This window comes from Myxocyprinus asiaticus, chromosome 23 (genome assembly GCF_019703515.2).
Source record: "Myxocyprinus asiaticus isolate MX2 ecotype Aquarium Trade chromosome 23, UBuf_Myxa_2, whole genome shotgun sequence".
NCBI classification, from domain to species: Eukaryota; Metazoa; Chordata; class Actinopteri; order Cypriniformes; family Catostomidae; genus Myxocyprinus; species Myxocyprinus asiaticus.
The window spans coordinates 43,405,235-43,428,311 of record NC_059366.1 but is presented as its reverse complement, the minus strand read 5'-3'; the positions used below and the strand labels follow the sequence as shown (position 1 = coordinate 43,428,311).

General features: G+C 35.4%; 1 protein-coding gene across 3 annotated transcripts in view; it reads left to right on the top strand.

Moving 5' to 3' along the window:
• Positions 1-1,432: 1,432 nt before the first annotated feature.
• LOC127413528 (acyl-coenzyme A oxidase-like protein) overlaps positions 1,433-23,077 on the top strand; it is a 79,948-nt gene continuing 58,303 nt past the window's right edge. For 2 of the 3 annotated variants that reach the window (XM_051650746.1, XM_051650745.1), the window contains exons 1-11: positions 1,433-1,589; positions 1,787-1,883; positions 4,705-4,791; positions 4,962-5,048; positions 5,382-5,480; positions 5,888-6,002; positions 6,629-6,715; positions 6,809-6,881; positions 8,822-8,954; positions 11,169-11,203; positions 20,142-20,258. In XM_051650746.1, the coding sequence (XP_051506706.1) occupies positions 1,501-1,589; positions 1,787-1,883; positions 4,705-4,791; positions 4,962-5,048; positions 5,382-5,480; positions 5,888-6,002; positions 6,629-6,715; positions 6,809-6,881; positions 8,822-8,954; positions 11,169-11,203; positions 20,142-20,258 (1,019 nt within the window). In that variant the 5' untranslated portion in view covers positions 1,433-1,500. Of the gene's footprint in view, positions 1,590-1,786; positions 1,884-4,704; positions 4,792-4,942; positions 5,049-5,381; positions 5,481-5,887; positions 6,003-6,628; positions 6,716-6,808; positions 6,882-8,821; positions 8,955-11,168; positions 11,204-20,141; positions 20,259-23,077 lie in introns of those variants that run through there. The other variant, XM_051650747.1, reaches the window with a different exon arrangement.

The window sequence follows — 23,077 nt, the reverse complement described above, 5'->3', positions numbered from 1 at the left end:
ACGGTCCAAATCACTGAGATCAAATGTTTTCCCCATTCTGATGGTTGATGTGAACATTAACTGAAGCTCCTGACCCATATCTGCATGATTTTATGCACTGCACTGCTGCCACATGATTGGCTGATTAGATAATCGCATGGATGATTGTTGGTGCCAGACGGGCTGGTTTGAGCATTCCTGTAACTGCTGATCTCATGGGATTTTCACACACAACAGTCTCTAGAATTTACTCAGAATGGTGCCAAAAACAAAAAACATCCAGTGAGGGGCAGTTCTGCAGACGGAAACGCCTTGTTGATGAGAGAGGTCAACAGAGAATGGCCAGACTGGTTCGAACTGACAAAGTCTACGGTAACTCAGATAACCGCTCTGTACAATTGTGGTGAGAAGAATATCATCTCAGAATGCTATTCTGAGATGCGGGTTGGTGCTGTTTTGGCAGCATGAGGGGGACCTACACAATATTAGGCAGGTGATTTTAATGATGTGGCTGATCGGCAGACCTTTGATATTAGAGCAAAAATCATATTCTTGATAATAATTTTTGTATTGTTTTCCTGTAAAAATATCTAAAAATCCTTAAAACAAGATCTATTTGACTAATCATGTTTTAGAAACAACACTGCATAAGATATTTAAGTTTTTCAGAGAATGTATTTTTGACGTGTATTTTGTCTTACTGTACAGGCAGAGTTTTTATAGTCAAAACAAGTGAAAAAATCTACCAGTGCTGAAGAAGTAATCCAGAGTATTTAGATTACGTTACTCACCTTGAGTAATCTAACAGAATACGTTACAAATTACATTTTACAGCATGTATTCTGTAATCTGTAGTGGAATACATTTCAAAAGTAACCCTCCCAACCCTGCATATATATATATATATATACTTATTTTTTTAATCTGCTTAATGAGCAAATTGTCAACTCATAATATTAATGACTTTTTTAAGTACATTTTTAATGTTTCCAATATCATAATTTTTTTAATGTACCTAATGACATCTAATTTATAATTTAAAAAAAGTATAACAAACCACAAATAAAAATCTACTTAAATCTAGTTTGAGCAAATTGTCAACTTGTTTTTTATATTTAGTTTTTTTTTTCTTCAAATGTACATTAAATATACTGTTAAATTCGTCTTTTCAAAAGTTTTGATTCACTACAAATTCATATATTAGACTTCCCACAAATAAACTACACCTTTACTGTATTATTTACATATAACCTCTTACTGTAATATATACAAATATTTTCCCTGTTATTTATTTATTTATTTATTTTATTTCGATCTTACTTCCTAGTTGATGCAATATGTTATGTAAGTTATGGCAATAAATATAAATAGTTTTTTTTTTCTTTCAAAAATACAAAAAGTTCGGAGTTGCCACGCAACACGATGACATCATCTAATCGCGGAAGTCGAATACAGTTAAGTGAACACACAGCGAAGTCATGTTGTTTTCATCCATGGATCAAATACAATCCACGAGCAGCAATGGCCAGATATCTGGATGGAGAATTCTGGGAGATTAAAGATGCCTTTCGGGAAGAGATTTCAAAGTGTGAACTGTTTCAGTCCAGCAGGTAGGAAAAACAAGAGTTTTCTTAAAACAAATGACAGGGAGACAGCTAACTTGTTAAACCGAATTAAATATATAACAGTCTCTAACCAACTAGACACTTGATGGAGGTATTGCACTGTTTGTTGCGATTTTTAAAATATTTAAATTCGTGTGACTTTTCATTTGAATCAACAAGTGTTCGTTTTTCCCCTCGAGCAGTTATGAACTGACTCTGGATCAGAATAGAGACCTGACTGCAGAAAGACTGCATTACATCATCAAACTACCACTGATGAGGAAACACCTCAAAAATCAGGTAGAAAGAAGAAAGTGCACTCTGCATGCTTCTCTTATACAAGTCTTAGTGGTACCATGGTATCAGATGGTAATTTGACGGTACTTTGTTACATACTATACTGAATGACTACCATATTCAAATACAATTGTTTTTGCATGACACTCTGAGATAGCTCAAAGCATATGATATTGCAATATCTAAAAAAATGCATGGTAGTGCCATGGTACATTTTCGTTACCTTTTGTCACTTGACATCTTATGGTATATTGTTATTATATGATATTGTAATACCATGGTTCATGTCAAAGAAGAAAAAAAGAAAAAAAAGGTATTGCCATGGAACTTGTGAAAAACAAACAAAACCAAAAACATAGTATAACTATGGTTTCATGTCCAAAAACATGGTATTACAATGGTGCTTGTAAAAAAACAAAATTTTACCATGGTACCATATCCCAAAAACATGGTATTGCCATGGTATAAACATGGTAGTACCATGGTACTACTTGTAAAAACATGGTATTGGCATGGTATAAACATAGTATTACCATGGTACTACTTGTAAAAACATGGTATTTCCATGGTACTACTTGTAAAAACATGGTATTGGTATGGTATAAACATGGTATTACCATGGTACTACTTGTAAAAACATGGTATTTCCATGATACTACTTGTAAAAACATGGTATTGGCATGGTATAAACATGGTATTACCATGGTACTACTTGTAAAAACATGGTATTTCCATGTTACTACTTGTAAAAACATGGTATTTCCATGGTACTACTTGTAAAAACATGGTATTTCCATGGTACTACTTGTAAAAACATGGTATTGCCATGGTATAAACATGGTATTACCATGGTACTACTTGTAAAAACATGGTATTGGCATGGCATAAACATGGTATTACCATGGTACTACTTGTAAAAACATGGTATTTCCATGGTACTAGTAAAAACATGGTATTGCTATGGAATAAACATGGTATTACCATGGTACTACTTGTAAAAACATGGTATTGCCATGGTACTACATGTAAAAACATGGTATTGCCATGGTATAAACATGGTATTACCATGACACTACTTGTAAAAACATGGTATTGGTATGGTATAAACATGGTATTACCATGGTACTACTTGTAAAAACATGGTATTTCCATGTTACTACTTGTATAAACATGGTATTTCCATGGTACTACTTGTAAAAACATGGTACTGGCATGGTATAAACATGGTATTACCATGGTACTACTTGTAAAAACATGGTATTTCCATGTTACTACTTGTAAAAATATGGTATTTCCATGGTACTACTTGTAAAAACATGGTATTTCCATGGTACTACTTGTAAAAACATGGTATTGCCATGGTATAAACATGGTATTACCATGGTACTACTTGTAAAAACATGGTATTGGCATGGTATAAACATGGTATTACCATGGTACTACTTGTAAAAACATGGTATTTCCATGGTACTAGTAAAAACATGGTATTGCTATGGAATAAACATGGTATTACCATGGTACTACTTGTAAAAACATGGTATTGCCATGGTACTACATGTAAAAACATGGTATTGCCATGGTATAAACATGGTATTACCATGACACTACTTGTAAAAACATGGTATTGGCATGGTATAAACATGGTATTACCATGGTACTACTTGTAAAAACATGGTATTTCCATGGTACTAGTAAAAACATGGTATTGCTATGGAATAAACATGGTATTACCATGGTACTACTTGTAAAAACATGGTATTGCCATGGTACTACATGTAAAAACATGGTATTGCCATGGTATAAACATGGTATTACCATGACACTACTTGTAAAAACATGGTATTGCCATGGTACTACTTATAAAAACATGGTACTGCCATGATATAAACATGGTATTACCATGGTACTAATTGTAAAAACATGGTATTTCCATGGTACTACTTAAAAAATCATGGTATTACCATGGTACTACATGTAAAAACATGGTATTGGCATGGTATAAAGAGGGTATTACCATGGTACTACTTGCAAAAACATGGTATTGCCATGGTATAAACAGGGTATTACCATGGTACTACTTGTAAAAACGTGGTATTTCCATGGTACTACCTGTAAAAACATGGTATTCCCATGGTATCATGTCCAAAAACATGGTACTACCATGGTACTTGAAATTGTTTTTTTATTACCATGGTGCTTAAAAAAACAAAAACCAAGGTATTACCTTGCTACCATGTCCAAAAACAATGTATTACCATGGTAACATGGGTGGCTCACAGGGTAGCACTGTCGCCTCACAGCAAGAAGTTCACAGGTCCTGGCTCAGCCTGGACCCTTTCTGTGAGGAGTTTGCATGTTCTCCCATATTCACGTGGATTTCCTTCGGGTGCTCCGGTTTCTCCCACAGTCCAAGACATGCAGGTTAAGTAAATTTGAGACTCTTAATTGCTTGTAGGTGTGAGTGAGTGTGTGAATGTGTTTGTCTGTGTGTGATATCCCTGTGATGGACTTGCCACCTGTCCAGGGTATTGCCCCGCCTTTGGCCCGAGACAACTGGGATAGGCTTCAGCACTAGGATAAGTGGCCATAGAAAATGGTTGGATGAATGGACCATGGTAACATATCCAAAAAAACATGGTATTGCCATGGTACCTGTAAAAACATGGTAGTACACTGGTACTTTTTGGAACTTATTGATAGTGTAATACCATGTAGTACTATGGTTCAGATAAAAAAAAAAAAACATGGTACCATGGTACTTATTGGTGCTTTTTAATGCAATATGCATTTAAAAGTCTCTTTTTATGCCTTTTGTTGAATTTAGCTTAAAGAAAAACAAAAAGGCTTTATAGCCAAGAGTCTGGGGATCACCGAACTCATCTGCACAGCGGACATGGCCACAGGAGTCAAGGTTATTATTTTCTACTATATTCTAGCATCTTTTCTTGCTTTTGTTTTCGATTATAACTGAATATGGAACTGTTCTGAAGTTAATTTGCATGTTGCATGCATGAGACTACACATTTGCATTTATTCCAAATGATGGTTGTTCATTTGAATAGTGCTTCCTGTAACCCTCAGCTCGGTGTTGTGTGTGGACTATATGGAGGTGCTGTTACTAATCTTGGGAGCCCGGAACAGAAGGTGAAATGGTATCAGCCGGTTTCAGTAAGTGCTTTACATGGACACACTTCAAAAGCATGCATAATGTACATCTCTATGCACAATAATGTTTGCATATCAAAGTCCTACTCATATTTGATGCTGTGTATTTGCTTATTGCAAATAAGTCTACAAATATTGATTTAAAGATGCACTGTGTAACGTTATCCACTCTAAAAAGTTTTACCCCCAAAGAAATCAGTTGAACTTTTGACAAATATCTTCAACATGAGATGAAGACTCAAAGTCGTAGACCACAGTCGCATCGGCCAGCTAAACATAAACAAAAAATTGTTGATGCCTTGATTTATCTTCTGTATGACTCCATGTCAATTGCAGGAGTTGGAGTTTACAGGCATGTTTGCAATGACTGAGAGAGGGCATGGTAGCAATGTACGGGGCATTCTTACCGAGGCTCGATACGATCAGTCCACACAGGTAATTGGTTATACTAAATATGATTCCAATACAAAAAATTAAAATTCTATCATCATTTAGTCACCGGCATGTCGTTCCAAACCCATATGCCTTTCTTTCGTTCTTCTGTGGAATGCAAAAATTTACATTTTAAAGTATGTTCTCGCTGCTCTTTTCCATGCAGTGAAAGCATATGGTGACTAGGGGCTGTCAAGCTCCAGAAAAGACAAAAAGTTCCATAAAAGAACAATAAAAGTAGTCCATTCAACAGAATTTATATTTTTGGTTGAACTGTTCCTTTGATTTAAGTACTGATTAAAATGATCTAATTTCTTGTGCTAGTCTCAAATCACTGTTCACAATATACTCTTAAAATACTTGAAATAGACACAGTTTTAAGCTGTTTTAAATGTATAATTCTTTCAAAGGAGTTTATTATCCACACACCTTCAGAAGATGCCCAGAAATTGTACATTGGGAACGCAGTGAAAGGAAACTATGCTGCTGTATTTGCTCAACTGGCTATAAATGGAGAATCTCATGGTAAGACTTGAATTATCGTGTCAGTTATCATACATTTTCATCACAACCTTAAATTTAGTTGCTCTGTTTGGCCATCATGTCTGTCATGTTCTAAACACCCCATTTGTACACAAAAAGCTATTTTTATAGATGCATACAGACTGATTTTTACATCAAATATGAAAGTGGTAATTGGTGGCAATTGTGGTATTTATGAGTTTGTCATTTGGAAAGCATAAACATATTTAATTTTGTTTGAAACATGTGCACAAATAGATGTTTAAAGAAAATGAGCGAATGAACCTGGATTTCAGTATGGATAAGAGAATGAACCTTTACCACTGTCTGAGAGCAAAAACCACTCAGATTTTTTTCAGAAAAAGAAAAATCCAGTATATTTATATTATTGCATGGAACAAGTGTGCACCGTTATTATAAGTGTGCAGAGGCTGATTCTGGTGAGATAATTTATTATGCTAATTTTGAGTGGCATATGTGTCATTCACTTTAAAATGAGATTTTTAAGTAGGCAAGCAAGAGTACACATTTCAGAAATGTACATTGAAGTACATTGACTCACTTTTATTAATTCTGTCTTTGTTACTTATGTCATCATTAACATACTTCTACATTTCCACCTATCCCAGGTCCCCACTGTTTTATTGTACCAATCCGTGATCAGAATGGAGTCATGTGGCCTGGAGTAACAGCGACTGACATGAAGCACAAGGAAGGTACTGTAACATCACAGTTTTTACAACACAGCCCATCTGAAGTTACTGATTTTCCAAATCTCACTGTTCTAATTGATATGTGTTTTTACATAGGTCTGCACGGGGTCGACAACGGCATTTTGATATTTGATAACGTACGGATACCACGAGAAAATCTGCTCAGAAAGTAAGTTAAATGTCAGAATTACTAACAATTGGGCATTATGAAAACTGCACATTTATTATTATACCATTATGCCCCACAGACTTTTGTAAGTGCTTGTGGTCTATGCTTATTTTCGGTGATCTTACAGAACAAAACAAAACAAAACAATACACAAAATAAAATAAAATAAAATAAAATTTTAGGGTTATGTTAGGGGTAACCATAAAGTTAACTCTATCCCTGACCCTAAATATTTGCATACAGAAACACAGACACTGGGGTACAGGTGACACAAGAAGATATGCTAGACTTTACTACAGAAATTAGCATTAGTTATCTCGTGAAATATACAGTATTGTGTGCTATACAGTAATGTAAGTTGAATAAAATAGAAATAAACTGTTCAACAATTGCAGTAGAAAGGGATGATAATAATATCTGCAATATGAAGTAAATAGTCAAATTAGAAAAAGCTAAGAAAAAGTGGAAATCTTTATTTATTGTGATCCGCTAGGGGTTTGTGATGGAACTGCAGGAAAATTTTTTGAGATTGCAATTAAATTGCCAATGCTAAATAAATTAAAATAATGTAATAAAAATTACATTTTATAAAAATAGAAAAACTATGAAACATATATTTCATTTAAGAAATAAATGTAAGCGGTAGCTCAGCGAGTATTGATGCTGACCACCACCCCTGGAGTCGTGAGTTCGAATCCCAGTGCGTGCTGAGTGACTCCAGCCAGGTCTCCTAAACAACCAAATTGGCCCGGTTGCTAGGGAGGGTAGAGTCACATGGGGTAACCTCCTCGTGGTCACGATCAGGGGTTCTTGCTGGTAAGTTGTGCGTGGATTGCGGAGAGTAGCATGAGCCTCCACCTGCTGTGAGTCTCCGCGGTGTCATGCTCAACGAGCCACATGATAAGATGCGCGGATTGACAGTCTCAGAAGCGGAGGCGACTGAGACTTGTCCTCCACCACCCGGATTGAGGTGAGTAAACGCGTCACCACGAGGACCTACTAAGTAGTAGGAACTGGGCATTCCAAATTGAGGAGAAAAAAGGGGATAAAAAAATAAAATAAATAAAAAAAAATGTAAGAAATGTAAAATGTAAATGCAAAAATTTATTTAAGAAATAAATGTAGGAAGTAAATTTAAATGTAAAATTCAAATGTTAAAATTATTTTAATAAGTAAATTTAAAGTGTAAATGTAAAACTTCCTTTATTAAATAAATGTATAAAGTAATTGTAAAACATACTTTAAATGTAAAATGTATATATAAATTATATATATATATATATATATATATATATATATATATATATATATATATATATATATATATATATATACACAATTAAATTTTTAAAGAAATAAATTTAATTAAATGTAAATGTAATATTTAAATGTTCAATTTATTTTTTAAGAAGTAAATGCAACATTTTAAGAAAGAAATGTAGGAAATAAATATCTTTTTTTTTTAAATAAATGTAAGAATGTAAAATTTAAAACTTAAATGTAAAAATTATTTTTTAAGAAATAAATGTAAAATGTAAATGTAAAACTTCCTTTGTTTAAGAAATAAATGTTAGTAAATTTATAATGTAAAACAACAACAATAATAATAAAAAAAACTCCAATTCTGTATTAAAAATATAGTCATCATTAATATTGATTATACTGTATATACTGAAAGTTCACCTTTACTTTCTACGGGGGGTACTTTAAGTAATTAATTTAGGTTGGGACTCCTGCACTATGTAGTAAAAACACTTTGAAGCACTTAGCACTGTAAATGACATCTAAAGTTATCAGGACACAACATGTAAAACATGCAGGATGTGTACAATGTATTTAATGTATAACTATATATAATTGTTCTAAATGAAAGTACAGTAGGAGGCTGCATGTATCTTATTAACTTACTGGTGGTCATTCTGTGTGTGTGTGTTGTGCAGGTTTGGTTCTGTATCAGCAGATGGTGTGTACTCGTCTCCTATCATCAGTAGAAGCAGTCGTTTCAATGCAATGCTCGCTGCACTGACACCCGCCCGGTTGGGTCTCGCCGTACAGGCAATGGCTGCAATGAAGGTCAGGAAACTCTTACACTCATCTGCCTCTACTCACATTCAACACACCTGTACTTGATCAATCCAGATTTATCTCAGTAATTAGTGTTATGAATCTGTAAACACAAATGGAAAGTATCAGACAGGATTAAACAATAGTGGAAGTTGTTCAGATTATGTTTATAACCTTGATCACTAAACTACTACACATTCCAGAAGTCTTAGCAGCACTTATTCAAATTACAGATTTACAAATGCAGCTAAACAATGATACACGATACACACAAGCCCTTCAGCACACAAGACAGCTGCTCTCCAGACCGACATCCGTAGTTTGCCAGTGTTTTACTTTGGATTAAACAAATAGTCAAGGTCAGAAAACCTAATGGCAACTGTCCTGATGTTAAAGGAATATTCCAGGTGCAAAACAAGTTAAGCTCAGTTGACAGCATTTGTGGAATAATGTTGATTACCACAAAAATTAATTTCGACCAGTACCTCCTTTTCTTTAATAATTGCAAAATGGAGGTGAATGGCCAATTTTTGAAGAGTTTAAAGTTAGAAATGTGAAGTTTATAATTTTATACAACTTACAAGCACTTACATAAATTCTTCTGTTAAAACTTGTGTATTATTTGAGCTGTATCATTTAAAATCTTAATTTTTGCGGTGGACTACTAAATTACAGAGATTAATGGGTTTACAGTGTTGTGATGTCATGGCAATGAAGTTGAAAAATGTGTATGTTGTTGTAAACTCTTCTTTTTCCAGCCTGATCTCATGAAATTTACGTGACCATGTCAACATTTTTGCAAACCAAAATTACATTCTGTATTACACGTTTGGCTGCAGTTTCCCAGTGAAATATCCAGCGGGGGGCGCCAAAAGCGACTGAAATGATAGGTGAACGTTAGATGGAGGTTTTAATGAGTAAAACATACCTCCCTAACCTAAAACTTTAGTCTAAACCATACCGATAGTGTCCAAAAAGCAAATGCAAAATAAAAAAGCAAATTTTCACACTTGAATAAGTGTGTAAATGTAGGTGGGTCTGTAATACAAGCGTTAAAATTGATAGTTTTTTAAATAATGCGTTAGAATAAAAGTGTTTCGATATCATAACATAGCAGTGAGTAACAGAGTGAAAAATAAGTGTTTGTAAAGTCATAATCAGCTGTTGTAATCGTGATTTGTTTGAAAGTAAATAAAATGCACAGTTGTTGCGCCTCTAGTGTTCATTTCACCAGAGAACGGCAGGAAAACTTAGAACACGGCGTGTAAAAGTCAGTTTGCAAAAATGTATATATAGTTACGTTCACTTCATTCTATGAGACTAGGTTGACATTTTTTCAGAACCTTTTACAAAGGTTAAAAAATTACATTTAGTCACATGTAGAATATTTTAATTTTTTTACATTGTATGAAATTAACCAAAGTTGTACAAGGACCTGGATTTTAAATGTCTGAAAAAATCAAATCATCAAACTAATGTATTGTTCTGACATTTTATTCAGTGTATAAAAGGTAGTGGACAATTACTTATTTAAAACCTCTAAATATGAACAACTGATGAGCGATAACAGACAATTTCACTGCTTTTAACATTATCTGCTGAGCTAACCTTCCCTCAGATTCATCCTTTGGGGTTGAAGCAATGTGCAATGGGACATGCATACTCTATAAAATATGAATTATTTAGAATAGACCTATCAATAGTAAATGTCAAGATTTTTGAGTAGAGTCGATTTCTTCAAAACCAGGAATCGGAATTGGAGTAGATTTAAAATTTTCTGGAATCAAACAGACCTAATGCTTCATCATGACCACAAGAGGGAGGCATGCACTTATTACTCAAGCACAGAAGGATTCTCATAGTTCAGACCTCTATCAGGAGTTCAGTTTGCATTCATCTCAACGGCAGTTGGAGCCACTGGAAGTGCACGGCATGCATGCTGCTATAATTGCTTATTGGCAATCCACAAAGAGTTTAACTACTTAAACATGAACAGTAGGTGAGCCCTGTGAGGCAGTGTGTACTATTTGACCATTTAAATTATTTTTCAAAATATCTTACCACGACAACTTAGGAGACTTTAGCAATGAATATACTACTTGAGAGTCCCCATAGAATTTCAGCATGCTATGTTATTTTATGTACCGGTAGTTAAAATATTGGTATTGCCGTAACTCCCATTGCCCAGTTTGGTAAATGTGTGTGTTTTTTCTCTACTTACAGTTGGGGCTCATCATAGCAGTACGCTACAGTCACAGGTATGAAAAGAAAAACTGGATGTTTTGCTCAGATTTTACCTTTTGATTGTTAAAACAGAAATCCTGTAAGATGTGGGGACCAGTCAATGAACCTTAAAGCAATATTCTGGGTTTAACACAAGTTAAGCTCAATTGACAGTATTTGTGACATAATGCTGATTACCAAAAAAAAAAAAAGAAAAAAGATTTTGATTCATCCCTCATTAATAATAATAAAAAAAAGGAAAAACAAAACAAAAAAAAAAACAAAAAACGAGGTTACAGTGAGGCACTTACATTTGTGCTCATAAGTTTGCATACCCTTGGAGAATTGGTAATATATGTACCATTTTTAAAGAAAACATTTATTTCTTATGGGATTCATATTCAACTGTAGGTTATAACAGAATGGCACAATCATAAAACAAACATGGCAACAAACGAAAAAATGAAATGACCCCTGTTCAAAAGTCTGCATACCCTTAGTTCTTAATACTGTGTATTGCCCCCTTTAGCATCAATGACAGCGTGCAGTCTTTTGTAATAGTTGTCTATGAGGCCCCAAATTCTTGCAGGTGGTATAGCTGCCCATTCGTCTTGGCAAAATGCCTCCAGGTCATGCAAAGTCTTTGGTCGTCTTGCATGAACCGCACGTTTGAGATCTCCCCAGAGTGGCTCGATGATATTAAGGTCAGGAGACTGTGATGGCCACTCCAGAACCTTCACCTTTTTCTGCTGTAACCACTGGAGGGTCAACTTGGCCTTGTGCTTAGGGTCATTGTCATGCTGGAAAGTCCAAGAGCATCCCATGCGCAGCTTTCGTGCAGACGAATGCAAATTGTCTGCCAGTATTTTCTGATAACATGCTGCATTCATCTTACCATCAGTTTTCACAAGATTCCCTGTGCCTTTAGAGCTCACACACCCCCAAAACATCAGTGAGCCACCATCATGCTTCACAGTGGGGATGGTATTCTTTTCACTATAGGCCTTGTTGACCCCTCTCCAAACATAGCGCTTATGGTTGTGACCATAAAGCTCTATTTTGGTCTCGTCACTCCAAATGACAGTGTGCCAGAAGCTGTGAGGCATGTCAAGGTGTTGTCGGGCATATTGTAACCGGGCTTTTTTGTGGCATTGGCGCAGTAAAGGCTTCTTTCTGGCAACTCGACCATGCAGCTCATTTTTGTTCAAGTATCTTCGTATTGTGCTCCTTGAAACAACCACACTGTCTTTTTCCAGAGCAGCCTGTATTTCTCCTGAGGTTACCTGTGGGTTTTTCTTTGTATCCTGAACAATTCTTCTGGCAGTTGTGGCTGAAATCTTTCTGGGTCTACCTGACCTTGGCTTGGTATCAGAGATCCCCGAATTTTCCACTTCTTAATAAGTGATTGAACAGTACTGACTGGCATTTTCAAGGCTTTGGATATCTTTTTATATCCTTTTCCATCTTTATAAAGTTTCATTACCTTGTTACGCAGGTCTTTTGACAGTTCTTTTCTGCTCCCCATGGCTCAGTATCTAGTCTGCTCAGTGCATCCACGTGAGAGCTAACAAACTCATTGACTATTTATACACAGACACTAATTGCAATTTAAAAAGCCACAGGTGTGTGAAATTAACCTTTAATTGCCATTTAAACCTGTGTGTGTCACCTTGTGTGTCTGTAACAAGGCCAAACATTCAAGGGTATGTAAACTTTTGATCAGGGCCATTTGGGTGATTTCTGTTATCATTATGATTTAAAAAGGAGCCAAACAACTATGTGATAATAAATGGCTTCATATGATCACTATCCTTAAATAAAAGACAGTTTCTTTGCATGATCAGTCATATTTTCAAAATCAATGCCAAAACTTCACAATTTCTGTAGGGTATACAGACTTTTGAGCACAACTGTACAATGGAAGTGAATGGGGCTGATTTTTGGAGGTTTTAAAGGTAGAAATGTGCTTATAATTTCAATAAATTAAAATGTATTTAAATATATACATTTACATGTATTAATAAAGCTTACTATTTTATATAAGGACCTGGATTAAATATTCTTTTAAAACTTGTGTATTATTTGAGCTGTGAAGTTGTATAAATGATTGTTTTAATGGTCAATTTAGGGTTACAGCATTATGTCGTCATCGCCCCATCACACTATAATCATGTTAACACACATATTGTTTACGTCTTGTGTCTATACTTTTGAAATGGCAAGTATTGTAACGTTTACAGATTGGCCTCATTCACTTCCATTTTAAGTGCCTCACTGTAATAGAGTTTTGCCTCTTTTTTTTTTTTTTTTTTTTTAAACAAAATAAGGGATGAGTCAACATTAATGTTTATGCTAATCAACATTATGCCACAAATGCTGACAGTTGAGCTTAACTTGTATTGAACCTGCATGGAATATTAGTTTAATAAACATACTAAATGATGATTTTATGAAAATCTAAAATTCGGAAAGGTCAGGGTTAGATTTATGGGATTGAAAATATCAATAGGTAACCATTACTTGGTCATAGTTTGGGGACAAAATGTTTTTATTTTATTTTTGTATAAAGCATTAATAATCTATGTTAACTTATCATTTAGATCGCAAAGTAAACATGGGTATGTGCGTTCGTGACAGATTCAAAATATTATGTGCCGCCACATTCAAACCCTTCTCTGTAATCATTTATCAGTATTTTATAGCCGCGCTTCTTCAACACAAAAATTTATATCAAAACTGTGTACAGAAGTTGCAAAAGCTATTTATGTGGTCATGGGGGAGACTGAATAAACAACAAACTTTAGAAATGAGAGAAAACAATCTGAGAGCGTGGTGACGTGTGGAGTGACTCCTCACCGCAGAGAACATCCCGTTCAGAGGGAGACTCGCAGCCACTCCTCCTCTGCTGCTCTCTGTCTTCCTCACATGTGGCTTTCTGTGTGTGTGTGTGTGTGTGTGTGTGTGTGTGTGTGTGTGTGTGTGCGTGCGTGTATGCATGTGTGCTATGCGTATGCGTGGGTGGCTGCAGGGTTGTTTCTGAAGATGGCATCCCCAAAGTGCAGAAAATAAAGGTAGAAAGGAAATGTTTGCTTTCTATAGTTGCAGGTTTTCCATTTGCAAAACACCTCTGTATGCCCACACACACTTTTCTGAGAAACAAAGAGCCATGACTTTGGTCCCAAAACATGTATGAGCATTCAGGCCCCAGCAGGTGTGATGTGTGATGGAGAAACCACACTTACTCATGCAGTTATCAGGTTATAAGCATTCACCACCACCACACCTCCTCTGGGGTTGAGTTTATTTTGTTACAAAAACACCACAAAACCCTTTTAATTGAGACTTTCTGAAAGGAAGGGTTTTAGATAAAATAGAAGACTTGACAATCAAACAGTCAGTAGTCAAACGTTGCTCCTAGATTTGTTTGCATGTGTTTATTGGTCAGTTGTAATGTTGGTGAAAAGTTGACTGTTATATTATATATATATATATATATATATATATATATATATATATATATATATATATATATATATATCATATATATACGTATATATACATATATATATATACATATATATACGTATATATATATATATATATATATATACATATATATACGTATATATATATATATATATATATATATATATATATATATATATATATGTATATATATATATATATATATATGTATATACGTATATACATATATATATATATATATATATATGTATATATATATATATATGTATATACGTGTATATATATATATATATATATATATATATATATATATATATATATACGTATATACATATATTATATATATATATATATATATATATATATATATATATATATATATATATATATATACGTATATACATATATATGTATATGTATATATACATATATATATGTATATGTATATATACATACATATATATATGTATATGTATATATACATATACAGGTGCATCTCAATAAATTAGAATGTCGTGGAAAAGTTCATTTATTTCAGTAATTCAACTCAAATTGTGAAACTCGTGTATTAAATAAATTCAATGCACACAGACTGAAGTAGTTTAAGTCTTTGGTTCTTTTAATTGTGATGATTTTGGCTCACATTTAACAAAAACCCACCAATTCACTATCTCAAAAAATTAGAATATGGTGACATGCCAATCAGCTAATCAACTCAAAACACCTGCAAAGTTTTCCTGAGCCTTCAAAATGGTCTCTCAGTTTGGTTCACTAGGCTACACAATCACCGGGAAGACTGCTGATCTGACAGTTGTCCAGAAGACAATCATTGACACCCTTCACAAGGAGCGTAAGCCACAAACATTCATTGCCAAAGAAGCTGGCTGTTCACAGAGTGCTGTATCCAAGCATGGTAACAGAAAGTTGAGTGGAAGGAAAAAGAGTGGAAGAAAAAGATGCACAACCAACCGAGAGAACCGCAGCCTTATGATTGTCAAGCAAAATCGATTCAAGAATTTGGGTGAACTTCACAAGGAATGGACTGAGGCTGGGGTCAAGGCATGTCAAGGAATTTGGCTACAGTTGTCGTATTCCTCTTGTTAAGCCACTCCTGAACCACAGACAATGTCAGAGGTGTCTTACCTGGGCTAAGGAGAAGAAGAACTGGACTGTTGCCCAGTGGTCCAAAGTCCTCTTTTCAGATGAGAGCAAGTTTTGTATTTCATTTGGAAACCAAGGTCCTAGAGTCTGGAGGAAGGGTGGAGAAGCTCATAGCCCAAGTTGCTCGAAGTCCAGTGTTAAGTTTCCACAGTCTGTGATGATTTGGGGTGCAATGTCATCTGCTGGTGTTGGTCCATCGTGTTTTTGAAAACCAAAGTCACTGCACCCGTTTACCAAGAAATTTTGGAGCACTTCAGGCTTCCTTCTGCTGACCAGCTTTTTAAAGATGCTGATTTCATTTTCCAGCAGGATTTGGCACCTGCCCACACTGCCAAAAGCACCAAAAGTTGGTTAAATGACCATGGTGTTGGTGTGCTTGACTGGCCAGCAAACTCCCCAGACCTGAACCCCATAGAGAATCTATGGGGTATTGTCAAGAGGAAAATGAGAAACAAGAGACCAAAAAATGCAGATGAGCTGAAGGCCACTGTCAAAGAAACCTGGGCTTCCATACCACCTCAGCAGTGCCACAAACTGATCACCTCCATGCCACACCGAATTGAGGCAGTAATTAAAGCAAAAGGAGCCCCTACCAAGTATTGAGTACATATACAGTAAATGAACATACTTTCCAGAAGCCCAACAATTCACTAAAAATGTTTTTTTTATTGGTCTTATGATGTATTCTAATTTTTTGAGATAGTGAATTGGTGGGTTTTTGTTAAATGTGAGCCAAAATCATCACAATTAAAAGAACCAAAGACTTAAACTACTTCAGTCTGTGTGCATTGAATTTATTTAATACATGAGTTTCACAATTTGAGTTGAATTACTGAAATAAATGAACTTTTCCACGACATTCTAATTTATTGAGATGCACCTGTACATATATATATATATATATATATATACATATATATCTATACACATATATATATATATATATATATATATATATATATATATATATATATATATATATATATAGATAGATAGATAGATATACATATACATATATACATATATATATATGTATATGTAGGTCAATGTACACATCTCCAAAAGCTACCTAAAATCAAAGAAATCAAAACTGACCTTGGATACTTTTCATAATGCACATTTCTGGTCTTATAGAGTGCAACAGTCTGGTTCCGGAAGTAAAAATCCCATAAATATTTTCCATAGAGGAATTAATTATTAATAGTGGAATCCACTATTAAACACAATTTTAAAAAAAGTGAAGAACTACACTACCCACGATCCTGAAGAGAAAGATCTACCAATCAGAGAATCGCAGCGAACAAAGTGCACTAAAAGAGCTCTGCAGTGACCGCCCACTCCCATTACGCACTGCGAATGATGTAATCAAGTCGGCCTCCCTACACTCAAACTACTTATATATTTGTATTAATCTGAATATTTTGCAATATACTTAAAAAATGTTATTTTTATACTTAAATTCAACAACCTTAAATAAATAGTTTTATCTTTTTTTATTAAAGGGGTTTGGAACATAACTAGGATAGTTCAACCAAAAATGAAGTTTCTGTAATCATTTATTCACTCTCATGTTGTTGTGTCTATGGGTTTATTTCTTCTGTGGAAAATAAAAGGATATGTTAGCCAGAATGCTAGGGACTGACAGCCTCATTCACCATTATGGAAGGGAATTTGAAGTCATTTAAATATTCTGGTTTCTAAACAGTTAAATGAACAATTCCTTAATAAATCTTTTTTTTTTTCTTCAATAGTAGTTAAGATGTTTTATTGATTTATTTGTTCTTAATGCCACTAAGTACAGCAAAATTCAATTCAATGAAAGGAATGATTTGTAGTTCAGTAAGTTTTTGATTCACTAAAAAGAGCTGGCTCATAAGATTCTTTCATTTGGTTGGAAGAGCTGTATGTTTTGCAGTGTGTAGATTCAAAAGAACCTGCTCATAAGAGTCATTCGTTCGGGGATCAGACTACACTGGTAGCGCTGTATGTTTTGCACTGTAGATTGAAAATAATTGATTCATGAGAGTCATTCGTTCAGAAATCAGACTACACTGGTAGTGCTGTATGTTTCGTGCTGTAATTTCAAAAGAACAGACTCATGAAAGAGTTATTCGCGCGGGAATCACACTACACTGACTGGTAGCATTGAATGTTTCACGCTGTAGATTTATAACAACCAATTCATGAGTCATTTGTTCAGGAATCAGAGTACACTGGTTGCACTGTATGTTTTGTAGTATAGATTCAAAAGAACCAACTCATAAGAGTAATTTGTTCATGAATCAGACTGCACTGGTTAAGCTGTAGATTTTGCGCTGTAGATTCAAAAGAACCAGTTCATTAGAGTCATTTGTTAGAGAATCAGAATTCTCTGGTCGTACTGTACGGAAATATTGCAGAATAGATTCAAAAGAACCGACTTATAGGAGTCATTTGTTCAGGAATCGGACTACCCTAGTAGCACTGTATGTTTTGCGCTGTAGATAGAAAAGGATTGATTCATGAGGGTCATTCGTTTGGGAATCTTACTACACTGGTCGTATGTTGGCGCTGTAGATTTAAAAGAACCGATTCATAAAAGAGTCATTCGTTCAGGAATCAAACTTCACTGGACGTGCTGTATGTTTCGTGCTGTAGATTCAAAAGAAGCGGCTCATATAAGTCATTCATTCAGGAATCAATCTACACTTGACGCTGTATGTTTTGAGCTGTAAATTCAAAAGAACCGACTCGTAAGAGTAATTTGTTCGGGAATCAGACTACACTAGACTCGCTGTATGTTGGTGCTGTAGATTTAATAGAATTGATTTGTTTAAAAGTAATTAGTTCAGGAATCAAACTACACTGGACGTGCTGGATGTTTCGTGCTGTTGATTCAAAAGAGCTGGCTCATAAGAGTCATTCGTTCGGGAATCAAACTACACTTGACGTTGTATGTTTTGAGCTGCAGATAAAAAAAAAAACGACTCATAAGAGTAATTCGTTCGGGAATCAGACTTTACTGGTAGTACTGTATTTTTTGCGCTGTAGATAAAATATTATTTTTTCAGAAGGGTCATTTGTTCGGGAATCAGACTGCAATGGTCACACTGGATGTTTTGCGTTGTAGATTCAAAAGATCCAGCTCATAAGAGTCATTTGTTCAGGAATCGGACTTCCCTGGTAGCGTTGTATGTTTTGTGCTTTAGATTGAAAATAATTGATTAATGAGAGTCATTAATTCTGGAATCTGACTACACTGGTCCACTGTATGTTTTGCGCTGTAGATTCAAAACAACCGGCTCATAAGAGTCATTTGATTATTTGTTTGGGAGTCGGACTGCAACGGTCACACTGTATGTTTTGCGCTGTAGATTCAAAACAGCCGACTCATAAGAGTCATTTGTTCGGGAATCAGACTGCACTGTTTTGCGCTGTAGATTAAAATACATGAAGGTGTCTGTTTTATTTTAAACAACCAGAAACAAACAATATATCTGCCTTCAAGAGGAGACACTCAGACTATAGATGATGTAAGTTGTGATAGGATTTCTGTGTGGGCTTCTCACCTTTAAAACCACACATACACACACAGTCATATACACACACACACACACACACACACACACAGTCACACACACACAGTCACACACACTCCCCTCGTCTGTTTTGTGGGGAAGCCACCTGCAGCATGTCAGATGTAGAGATACAGTTTGTGGTACTTCAAGGGTAACAGGTGTACACAGCTCAAGTGTAGTACCACAAGCCTGACTTCAGCAGAAACATGCAAACACACACAAGCAACAGACGGCCACCACAGATAGTCTTCTCTCTACACACTTGCAAAAACACACATACACACACACTTATTCATGCATACAAATACACACCGTTGCTGTGTGGTTAGTAAAGTGTCGTCGTCTGCTACAATCCAGGTGTGCTGTCGGATGTCTGACCCTTTGCTTTGAACCCTCTGTGTGTCTTTTTATATCTGATTATTTGTGACAATGATCAAGGTAAAAAGTATTTGAACACTTAAAATGAATGTTGCGTGTACAAGTTAAGCTCATCTGACAGCATTTGTTGATTTCCACAAATAATCATTTTAACTCGACCCTCATTTATTTAAAAAAAAAAAAAAAAAAAAGCAACAGTTGTTGTTACAGTGAGGTGCTTACAATGGAAGTGAATGGGGCCAGTGAATAAACATTAATATACACATGAGACGTGAACATCATACATGTTAACATGATTTTTTGTGTGATAATATCGCTTACTAACTTTATTTGTGTAAAGTTATAAGTACTAAAATCTCTCTACTCTACGCATCCGCTTTAACTTTCACAGTCGCAGACAGTTTGGTCCAAAGGACCATGATGAGGTGAAGATCATTGAGCACCAAACACAGCACCTGAGACTGATGCCACACCTGGCTGCTGCCCTCGCTCTCACCTTCACCACCAGGTAAAAACACTTCCTGTCCTCACCCAGATCATGTCCCCTCCCTCGTTAATCTTTTGGAGTGTAGGGGAGAATGGTGCTCATTGTCACTCTTTTTACTCCAGGGAATATTTCTCAAGGTTGGTTTTATTTTCAAAAGTAATTTTTTGCATAGCCACATACCTTAAAATCTCGACTACAAAAAAGTCATTGAACATTTCCACTGATACTGCCCAGGAAAAATACAGTTCACTGAACAAACACTGGCCTTTAGTGACAACTTGCCCCTATAGTGAGGCTGTTGAACTCTTCTGCTCTACAAAGCCAATCCGCAGTTGCTACACCATCACTGAAAGTTTCTTGATTGTCTAACCAAATGTGAATTAGCATATTTTCACACTCCATTGTCTCTCAATCTGAGTAAAGTTGGGACAAACCTGTCTGTCACTGGACAGATCATAGTCTAAGTGAGTGGTTCTTAACTGGTTTTGCTTGTTTTATGTTGGACGTCAAGTGGCGACCCAACATAGGAAAAAACTTAACCTGTATTTAATGTACCCAGGATTGGATTTTCTTTTATCTTGTATGGTTTTGTTCATGGTTTTCTTTTTTTTTTCAATGGATTTTCTCCCCAATTTTGGCATGCCCAATTCCCAATGCACTCTAAGTCCACGTGGTGGCGTAGTGACTCGCCTCAATCCGGGTGGTGGAGGATGAATCTCAGTTGCCTCCGTGTCTGAGACTGTCAATCCACGCATCTTATCACATGGCTTGTTGAGTGCGTTAGCGCAGAGACCTAGCGCGTGTGGAGGCTTCACGCTATTCTCCGCGGCATCCATGCACAACTCACCATGTGCCCCACCGAGAGCGAGATCCACATTATGGTGACCATGAGGAGGTTAACCCAACGTGACTCTAACCACCCTAGCAACCGGGCCAATTGGATGCTTAGAAAGCCTGACTGGAGTCGCTCAGCACGCCCTGGATTTGAACTTGTGACTCCAGGTGTGGTAGTCAGCGTCTTTACTTGCTGAGCTACCCAGGCCCCCTCATGATGGTTTTCAAGTATAAGGGCATGTGTCAAGTCACATTATTTTTACTGTTGATGTCATAAGTCTTGGAGGTCCAGACTTTAAAGCCCTTTTTGTACGTGGACTTATATTTACAGTGCAATGCCATACAAGCACAGGTTAAACCACGGATGGCTCCTCATTACGCTAGTGTTTCTAAAAATAATAAGAAAAAAATAATAAATAGTATTTGTTATGAAAAATATAGTAGCCTAAACACATTTAGAAACTTTTAACTACAACTGCCACAAGTCTAATAGATTCTACCCATTTTTGTCAAAATATCAGTTAAGGGTACTATTGTAAAATCATGATAAATTTTAGTAAGAAAACCCTTTATATTGGTGCACGGCACAGTGTTGCTCTTTTCCTCCTCAGTGCTTTTTAACATGTCGTGGCTGTCTACTCATCTTAAGAGGTCTGACTTCCTCCATAGCGCACTTGAAAATTCTTACTAGAATTCAAATGGGTCGCATCAGTTTTGAAGTCTGTGGCACGAACATACATGTACTTAGAAATCAAGTCTGCATAAAGTGCTGTACATGAGATTATCATTAAATTTGCCTCGACAGTATGAAATTTTGCTTGGTCGGCCACCAAAAAACTTTGAATGGAGGGAGAACCATGGCATTGTTCTTCCCCTGCTGTCCGTGACCCAATCCAAACAGACCTGTTACCCACCAGTTGAGAAACACTGGTCTAAGAGACTTGATTTCTGTTATATCTCTGTTTAATGAAATGTTTAGCTACTGTGTTTTGCCTTTGAATGAGTTGGCACATTTCTCTCTACACTGTTATCCAACACTTTAAAAAATGAAGGTTCCAATTTGAAACCAAAAGGATTTAAAGCCTTTTCCTTTGACATAATTTTATATTCTGTAGTTCTTTAGAATAACTTGGCCCTTGTCTTTGTACTTTAAAGAACCAAATTTGACAGAACCCAAGATGCTGATCTGAGGTCTTTATAAATGTAACATCAATAACTTTTTTAATCTCCAAAAGAAGGGTTATTTTCTGAATCTCATGAACTTTTTTAATCTCCAAGAAAAAGAAAAAAAAAAGTTATTTTCTGAACCTAAGGTGCTGCAAAGAACAATTAAAGAACCTTTATTTCTAAGAGTGCCAACGCAAGAAGTAGTTCTACTGGTGTCCACTTGAGGTCTCTATGTAATTCAGGTCAGTAGAACTTCTGAGTTTTTCAAAAACATTCTGAGAAATACCACAGGGGAAGAGGCGAAGGCAAAAAGGAGCTCAGATGCATCCTTCTGAGAAACCACTTCAGTCTTCACAAATATTTATTTAACACATCAGCACTCACATCTCAGGATTGTGTGTTTTAATTTGGAAAAAAAATCTGTACTCTTTTTAGTTGTTATAAGTAATTTTTACCTGATTTAACAGTCAGGTTGATTCAGTAATAATAAATAATATAGTAAAAATTATAATAAATATATATTAAATATTAAAAAAATATATAAAAATAAATATATTACATAAATAAATACATTTGACTTGACTTGCACATTTTTACAGTAGGTTACCTGACAAAGCATTATGTACAGTAAAAGTCCATGCAGAGAGAATTATTTTTTTTTTATTCAGATTTTTATTTACTGATACATACTGTAAATATGCCCTTTTTTAAATTGTATTAAATTAATTTAAAGTAAATAAAATCAGATTTTATCAGTAGCTAATAAAGAGCATGTTATTCTTTTTTTTCTTTTTCTCCCCCTTTCTCCCCAATTTGGAATGCCCAATTCCCAATGCGCT